Here is a 9,867-nt window from a genome sequence, read left to right on the forward strand (position 1 = left end):
TGGACGACATCGACATCCTCAAATCGACACTATCACCTTCGAACTCCATCGACATGTCGTCCACAATCCTCCTCAACAACAACAACAACAACCTTCACTACCCTCCACTCCCCTTCTTCTCCGACTTCTCATCTCCCTCCTTCCACACCGCACAGGCAGCGCTGCCGAACCATCACCACCAGAACCGGCAGAAGCGCGGCGGGGGCGGGGGCGGGGGCGGAGGAATGGCAGCAATGAGAGAGATGATATTCCGAATAGCAGCAATGCAGCCAATACAAATAGACCCAGAGGAGATAAAGGCGCCAAAGCGGCGAAACGTGAGAATCTCGAAGGACCCACAGAGCGTGGCGGCGAGGCAGCGGAGGGAGAGAATCAGCCAGAAGATTAGGATTCTGCAGCGGCTGGTGCCTGGGGGAACTAAGATGGACACGGCGTCGATGCTGGATGAGGCGGTTCATTATGTGAAGTTCTTGAAGAGGCAAGTGCAAACGCTGGAGCAGGCAGGGTTTCACAATACTACTAATAGTAACAACTGTCCTAACCTTACTTATTCTTCTGCGCTTTTCAAAGCTTGCCAAATGCCCCACGCTCCATCTATGTCTGGCTCTTTGCAAATGCATTGAACAAAATCAGATCTTTGATTTGGGTTTGTGATTTGTAAAGGAGTTCTACTTTCTTTTGTTTTCAATTTCATGGACTGTAGTTTAGTTGTTCAATATTAATGTAATATCAATCATTATTATTCACTCCCAATTTCCTTCTCATTACTTTTGTACTAAAAAATCAAAATAAAAAGTGAAGAATTAGGGCTTAATTGGACTTTGGTTTCCAACGACTCGGGTTAACTAAAGTTGGGTTGCTCTCGAATAGCCTCCCCTTAACCGAGGCTCGACTCCTTTCTCTGGAGCCCTCGAACAAAGTACACTCTTTATTCGACACTTTAGTCACTTTTGACTACACCTTCGAGGCTCACAATTCTTTGTTCGATATATATTTGAGAATTCTATTGACATGGTTAAGTTTAGAGCATGACTCTGATACCATGTTAAGAATCACGACTCTCCATAATGGTATGATATTGTCCACTTTGAGCATAAGCTCTCATGGCTTTGAGCTTCCCCAAAAGGGCTTATACCAAAGGAGATAGTATTCCTCACTTATAAAGTCATGATCTTCCACTAAATGAACCCATATGGGACTCACTCCCAATAATCCTCAACAGTAGGCATGTCTCGTTCACTCCATTAGCTCAAGGAAGATGTTTGGAATCACGGATCTCCACAATGGTATGATATTGTCTACTTTGAGCTTAAGCTCTCATGACTTTGTTTTGGGCTTCCCCAAAAGGCATCATACAAATGGAGATAGTATTCCTCACTTATAAACTCATGATCTTCCACTAAATTAATCAACGTGGGACTCACTCCCAATAATTCTCAATAGAAGATTTGTTGCTTGACTAACGTTCGTCGTCACTGGAAAGAGAGTTGTTGTATCAACAAGGCTTGCCATTGCTTATGGTTCACTATTGTTGAAGGAGTAAACCATTGTTGGCTACCTTGAAGAGTTTAAGGTCGGAGAATCAAGCTCTCTAGGGGTCGGTGGCTACAACACGGTGGAAAAAAGGGACAACATGAAAGCTAGGGTTTCTTAATTTCTTTTTGTTATTTTTTTAATCCAATCTCGATCCTCGTGTCGTCATTTTTCATAGTTCTCGTTGATTTCTTATTATAGTGTAAAATTTCATGTCTTTTACTAAACAAAATTCTCTCGAGTAAGATTGCGAACTAGTTCAACATTATACAAGAAATAACACTCTCTTTCCCTACAAGTGGCGTTGATGAACAAATTCAGGCAAAGAGAATAGATTTGATATGCACGTGAATCAATACCAATGTGACACTTATCACATCAACACTGATACTCGAGTTAGAGAGAAGATTAAGTTAGACTTAGTTGAGTTCGAGTGATAACGATGTCCTGATAGATTAAAAGAATAATAATGGAACGGTGGGAGTAGGTTGCTCCCAAGAGAGAGGGAAAGGGTTAAAAGTGTTGATGTCTCATGAATCATGCCTCCCTAACAACCATATTCTTCACATCTCCTCCAAAGTCAACCTGAATAATAGTCAAACTACAACTCCATAAAATTATATTATATATTTAATTATTAAAAAGAAAAGGGAATAAATGGAGGATAGATCTGAAGTGCATTGAATAGAGGAGATAAAATAATATTATAATGATTTTATGAGCTTAGCTCCTAAATGCAATGAATTTCAACATCTTCTTATCCATTCTCTTTCTCTGTCTTTCCCTTTTCGTGGGATAACCCTTTCTTCTATTATATATTATCATATCTACATGCATGCATTCAATAAAGCTATTATATAACAAATAATAACTCTTTTCTTTCAAATATTTTCACTTTCTTCTTATGTATATTGATTTTCCTTTTTTCTAATCCAATCATTATCGCCATATAGTTTATACGATTTAATACTAAAAAGTATATTTTAACAATACTATCGACTACTAGTATATTAAGATACGTTCCTGTAACGGTATGATTAGGATATGTTCATGAAACGATATGGTTGGGATGCGTTCTTGTAACGGTAACACTAGGATATGTTCATGACATGATATGGTTTAGGATATGTTGGGAAACGATGCGACTAAGGATATGCATATGGAAATGATGAGTACGAGGATATTGTCATGATAGATTGATAAAACGGTACGATAAGGGTTATGTATAGAAAAACGTTATGGTCATGATAGACTGATAAAACGATACGATAATGTTATGTATAGAAAATGTTATGGTTATGATAAATTGATAAAATGATATGATAAGGTTATGTATATAAAAGTGATATGGTTATGATAGATTGATAAAATGATACAACAAGGTTATGTATCACGAAGGATGTGATTGTGATGGATGAAACAATATGGTTAGGATAAGTTTAGGAAACGATACGACTACGGTACGTTCATGAAACGATATGACTGTGATATGTATAAGAACGTTGAGGTTATGATAAGTTAGGAAACGATATGACCATGAAGTGTTTATGAAATGATACGATTATGATAGGATATGGGAATGACGAATGTATATATAAACATGCAGTAAAATGGTATGAGGTTGATATGATATAGGTAATGGTAGGAAATATGTGATTATTGATATGTTTATGATATGACATAATGTGAACCGATATGTTAGGAATATGTTATGTGATTGTTATGATATACGATATGATATGATACGTGCATGTTGAGAATTGTTATGTCTGAAAGTATGAAAACATTATGATATGATATATGTGCGACATAAATGATATGATATGTTTGACATGCAAAACAATGAACTAGCATGAAATATAACATCGGTGTATGCATGAAAGATATGACAAACGATATGAGAAACTATATGAAAAACGATATGATATGTACGAAATGCTAGCGGGGTCGTATTAAATGATAATACAAATGGAAAAATGTTGGGACCTCATGCATCATTGTGTGCTTATGCATTGGGGGATACCCCTTATCCTTCACGATAGTACGGACACGTACGTTACAAGGTAGGAAAACGATCACTATGTTTAACATAATGTTGCCGTGATGGTCGTTACTTCTAACGGTGTCCGACATAGAGAACTCCAAGAGTATGCTTGCCCGCTAAGAAAAGAGTCCTAGGAGGTGTGTGATTCGACTGGTGGGTCCATACTCGCATATGTGGACCGTGTGTAAGAAATTAATTACACATCCAAGTTGGGGTTAAGTAATGCAAACACACACATACATGATGGGACATATCCTTTAAACCGTAGCATAACTTTGAGCTTTTTCCAGTTTCGTAAAGGGTTGGATATGCAGTACTTCCCCACACACAGCCCATACACGGGCACATAGACTCATCAAGCGGGTTCATATACGTACCTTCTGAGCCTAGCTTGATCAAGCACAATTGCTAATGCATCATCGGACGCCACAAAAAGGGAAAGGCTCGCATGATATCATGACAAACATAAATATCGAAGATACACGTCCATACTAAGATAACATAATGGAGAAGTAGCCTGATGTCATAACATCAAAATCATTTCCTTCTTTCTTTCATCCATGACATAGTACACGTATACATAGCATAATATTATGGCGCATGCAAAGGCCACAAGGCATGCGTTGTCATACATCATTCAATTTTTCAAACTCCAACTGTAAGATCACTTACTTGATTAGTTTAAACCGGTGTCAAAACATTTATCTGGTTAGATTGGATTGAATTTATTATTTAATAAAGATTGTTTTGGTCTTAAAAAAATGTTCCAACCGGATCCAATCCAATCGAGAAACATCCATATCAATTTATGGGTTAAACTTATAATAAAACATAAAATAATTGATTGAAATATGCATAGAAATAAAGAGGGAGATGCATATAAATAATTAAATATATAGACAGCCCAAACACGCCGTTATGGGAGAAACGTAGGGTTTTCATGGGAGGAGTTGCAATAGGCAGTTGAAGCAAGCGGCATTAGAATTTCGGTCGGTGATTGGTTGATTGGGGGATATTGTCAGAAATGCCCATTACTGGAGGACACGTGGACGGCTGTGATTAGAATTGGCCTTCATTGTCCCTTGTGCTAGGGGAGATGAACTGAAATGTAATACTATTAAGACAACACCAATCAGCTCTGCCTCCTACCCCCCAACTTAGCAATTCCATTCAAATATTTAATTTATATTTTAATATCTTCATAATAAAATCATATGCCCATCTTCACTATATGTAAAATATTCAATTAAATAACCAATAATTTCCAAATCAATTTCTAGCTTTATTTAATAATTTCATTTTTGTAAGTTATTAAATAAATCAAATATAACGGTGGGTTTGTGTTAGAATCGCACAACAATGCACACACTCGATCTACATGAACACAAAGAATAAAAAAGAGAAAATATAACGAAGAATATTGGCTAAAAGCTTTGTATAGAAAAATACATACTCAAATATATGATTTCAGTTTACTATATATAACTCGAACTATATATAAATATTACCGTATATTGTAAAAATTTATTCTTTGGGTTATGAATTTTCTAAAAATTTTCGATGGATTGCAATCAACTTTTTGGGCTTATTTGAATTGGATCAACGGTGGCCTGTGTTATAAGGAGAAAGAGATGACTATAAAAATACTGCTCTTATTGCATCTTCACGGGTAAAAAATAGGGTTTATTTTACACTCAGTAGTAGTTTTTCGTGTTATATACTATTGTAGTCTATCGTCCCGTCTTAAAGTGGGTTTATTCTATACACTAGTAGTTTCTTATGTTATCTACTGATATAGTCACTTGTCACCTTTCAAGGCGGGTTATATTCTACACACAATTGTAGTTCCTCATGTTATCTACTTATGTAGTCTTTCGTTCTCTCCCAAGGTGGGTTTATTTTATACACAATAGTGGTTTTTCATGTTATCTAATTATGTAGTCCATCGTTCATTCTCAAGGTGAGTTTATTCTACATACATTAGTGATTCCTTATATTGATTTTGTTCACACCGCTAGTGGTCTCCTAAATTCTCATAAATTTCCTTGAGTCGTGGAAGATTACTAGATTCTTAAGGCGTCTAGACGATTTAATCTCTAATAAGAATCATGGTGTTCTAAATGTTCCAACTGGACTTATTACACGATCCACAACTAAGAAGATTCAACAAACATTCATTTTTCATCTACAAAATTGATAGGCTCGATTCAACTATTATTTTATGTGTTTCAAGCTGATTCAATTGAGAAATGATCATTTAGAGCTTTAGAAATGAATATTTTCACAGTTTAAATAGTAGATAAAATTGCTATAATTTGTTACCGAAACTTTATTTATTATTTTAATTTCCTAATTTTTTTAATAGTGGGCAAAAAGAGTAGGAAATTATGTGAAATGGCATTTTTTTTTTTTAATATTTACCCTTACATAGTGGCAATACAATTTAGCTTTCAAATGGACATTTTTACCTTAAAAATTTGAGCATCATTTTTTGTCATTTATAAGTTTCATGGTAGATTGCATCTGAGTCATTCAATCAAGATCAAGTTCAATTGTAGAGTGACCTCAATTTAGAACAAGGTTCCAAATCTTGTTCTAGATCTTTGATCTTAAGAGGTAATCTAATTGTAGTCTTATTTATTAGTTGATTCAAATTTTGTATGAGAAGGTGTTAACTTCTTTAATTCAAGGATTCTTGTTTTAATAAAAACTTCGATCATTGGGCTGAGGATTAAGGTTGTCTTATTAATCTCATTCGGCATTTCTAAGATGCTTGAGGGTAGCGTCTTAGGGTTAATCCAATCTCTAGGTGCACTCAGGTCTCGACTTATGATCACTGCTCGTGGTTCTAGGGAGCTCATTCTACTAGAAACAGACGGATCTAAGTCAATGTGAAAACCATCCTAACTTTGGCACCCAAATTTTTAGCTTAGTTCCGAGGATATTCCTATCAATCACAAAGCTGGAAGAACATAGTCAACTCATTTATGTATACTTATTAGGGAGATATTCTTATCAATCACCTTAAGCACGAAAATCATAATCTAAGCATTCAAGATAACTTAATAACATGCTTCAATCCCTTGGAGCACAGATCAAAATATCTCATCTCCATTCTAATAGAGTGGAAGACATAAAATAGTCATGCGACTTAAATTCATATTCTAGGTCATTTCGGTAAATTTTCATAACATATCCTCATCTAATTTTCTATCATGCATACTCTAACCACCTAAGGCAAGATATGCTCACATGCTAGCACATCCTAGCGATCTCTACAAGTATTACTTGAAAAATGTCCATGTGTCGTAAACAATATACTTGCTAGTTCTAGATGACTCGAGTTGGGTGTAGATAGTCTGTGTTGTGGGTTGGTGGTTTGGATCGGGCTAGGGGTTCTTGGGTCGTGCCGTTTTTGGCATGCGTTCGAGCCTAGTTATTACATATCTAATTTCAATTCTTCGTTTGGTGACACGTGTCTGTTCTAATCAATGCTTGATACACTCACCCCACCATGCTTGATGTGTGTTTGTCCCGCCCTACGCTTGCGCATAGGAATTTTTAAGATTTCGATTGGTTTCTCGTTTTCTTTCTAACTTCTTTAATTTTCGTAACTTTTCATACAAAACTTGAATCGACTTAGTTCCTATACCAACAGGTATATAGTTTTATCCATCTTTACCAAGATATTTTTCTTATAATTAATAATTAACTACATGAAGTTATAATCCCGTCTAAAGTAAGTTCAAAACACATAACTTACCATTTCTTGACGAACATCAGAAATCCTTCTAGCCCAACCCAACTCCAACTTTTTTCAAAAAAAAAAAAAAATGCAAAATCCTTCCAAGATCATTGTATTAAAATCTAAAACCTAATTCTTTCTAAATCTCATGGATCTAGAGAAAAACCTAAAATAAAAAATTCAAAACACGCTTCATAATCTTTCTCGTTTCTCGATGGTTTTGGACGATTCAAGTGTCTAGACTTGATCTCTGAAATGCTTTAAGAAAGTTTTGTCAGAATCAGACTCTAGGTGGTCGGAAATTGAGTCAACTACGTGGTATTCTTTTTTCTCTCTCTATGCTTTCCCTCTCTCCCCCTTTCTTTATTTCATTTTCTTCTCCTTTTTTTTTTCGTCTTAATTAAGTCTTTTATTTCATTAATGAAGGGTTTCAGAATAAGTTAGGGGCAAAATGACCAAAATACCCCCTTAAGGTTGACTTTGACCAGTTGCCCACTTATGAGAGGGACATTTTTGGTAGAAAATCTAAAAAACTCGTCAGATCCACAACGATTCGGGAGGTTTTAACGTCGGTTTAAGCTTTCACTATGAAGTAGGGCTTTCATTTGGAGCACGAATTGAGGTAAGTTGAGCCTTCCATAGCGAGTTATAGTCTTTGATATTTTGGTTTTCTACTCTCAAAATTCTTTCAAATTCGAGATTCATAGTTCACCATTTTCCTTCAAACTTGTTTCTACACCTTCTAGATAAGATTACCCACGAGTTTGGCGAAAGAATCGAATGTTGAAGGTGTCTCACACAGATTTTTCCAATTTGGACGGTCACTCATGGAAGGAGGTTGAAGCTTGAAAATATAAATTGACCCTATGCACAAATTCGTAAAGAGAAACCTATCTCATTTAGTTTTTACACCTCTAAAGAACATTTTCATAAAAGACTACGAAGCTTAATAAGTCTCGAAACGTGTACAATTAAAGAAAAATGTTTTCGGGCAAGGTTTGGGGGTAAAGATTGAACTATTACTTACAATCCATTTTCTTCCGAAAATTGAGCATATCTTTATCTTTAGAAGACTAAATTGAACATCTTTGATGAAGAAATCGGGGTACTAATACATCCTAGATCAAGTTGTCCGAAGAAACCAAATTCTGCATCTTTGGGTAAGTTGCAGACCGAGGATCGAATTTCAAAATTAAGACCACACACTTAAAAATGTGGCTCCAAAACAAATCCTTTTGCTTGAGGGGAGTATAAGGAAGGACTTTCATAAAGAAATCAGGCTCTGAAAAGCTCTAGAATCAACTGTCTAACAAAGAGCTTTTGGGTTTGAATTCCGGGAAGATAAATTTTTCAATGAAGAATGTATAACTAAGGCTATGATCCATGAGAAGATATGAAATGAATCCCTAGATCTTCCTTATAACACAATCTTTAAGTTTTATGAAGAAGTCGGGGAACAAATGTTGGATCGGTATGGCAGCCCTAAAGGGGCGAATAAGATTTTAACAATAAAATTATTTAAATGTGATTAATTTTTCTAATTATGATTTTTTTTAATAAGATTGGATAATTAATACAATAAAATAGTTCAACAAATAACTACTAACAATTATAAAAGAAATAAATCTTAATAACAACTTTGAAATTAAATAGGAAAAAGTTAGAAAATATAAGACAGTGGTTTTATATCAACTTACTCCACCCTCGAGCACGTCTTTGAAATTTGAATAAATCTTCTTCGGATCAGAGTCCAACTGCTAAACGACTTTTTTACGAATTCAAGAGTAAACTCAATCATTTCCACGGTTCAAGATTAAATCGGTACAATTGTCTGAATTTTTATACAACACACCACAACTCTGTAAGAGAGTAGATTTACAATTTGACCACTCACAACTATTTTCTTACACTACAATAAACATCTCCTTTAAAAGTGAGATGAACAGGAAATAAAATTGGAAGATATAATAAACATCTTTACGAAGAATAAGATAGAATAAGATGAACAAAAAAATAAAATTGAAAAGATTGTAAGGAGAGTTCAAAATTTAGAGGGGACAATAAAATAATTTTTTTTTAATGTTTTATTTTATTTTATGATATAACATTTCAAATTTATTGTTATTATTTATTTTTTTAAATGTAATAATATAATAATACATATTTTTATAATTGAAATGATTTTTTTTTTTTTATAAAAGTAATCGAAAACTACCCCTTTGTTACTTTATAAGGATGTACTTTGCAAGTTTGCCGCCACATCATCACGTTGGATATCTTATTTCGATGAAACTTCTTAATTTTAGCTATAATTTGAGTGATTGAAAAATGAGTTGAAATCATTATTCGGACCATTCAAAATATTAATAATTGTTATTAATTGAGTGTAGATTGGTTATCAATTAAAACATCACTTAATTAATTTGAGATTTTTGAGCCTATTTTAGTTGAAACAAATATATTAAGATTTGAAGTTATATGAATCAAATTGGGACCAAACTAAATTAGGGAATAAATAAGGCTTAAAAATATGTTATTAAAATAA

The 9,867-nt window shown here is 34.5% G+C and overlaps 1 protein-coding gene across 1 annotated transcript; it reads left to right on the top strand.

Annotated features, from left to right (window-relative positions):
• LOC111796240 (transcription factor HEC1-like) lies at nt 1-684 on the top strand. The gene has a single exon (XM_023679003.1). It carries the CDS (start codon nt 54-56, stop codon nt 621-623), a length of 570 nt encoding a protein of 189 aa, XP_023534771.1. The 5' UTR covers nt 1-53; the 3' UTR covers nt 624-684.
• Nucleotides 685-9,867: the final 9,183 nt, after the last annotated feature.

The sequence above is a fragment of the Cucurbita pepo genome, chromosome LG05 (genome assembly GCF_002806865.2).
Source record: "Cucurbita pepo subsp. pepo cultivar mu-cu-16 chromosome LG05, ASM280686v2, whole genome shotgun sequence".
NCBI lineage: Eukaryota > Viridiplantae > Streptophyta > Magnoliopsida > Cucurbitales > Cucurbitaceae > Cucurbita > Cucurbita pepo.

What these genes read in the sequence shown, in the direction of transcription:
- LOC111796240 (XM_023679003.1), top strand. Translation starts at nt 54, where the DNA reads ATGTCGTCCACAATCCTCCTCAACAACAACAACAACAACCTTCACTAC.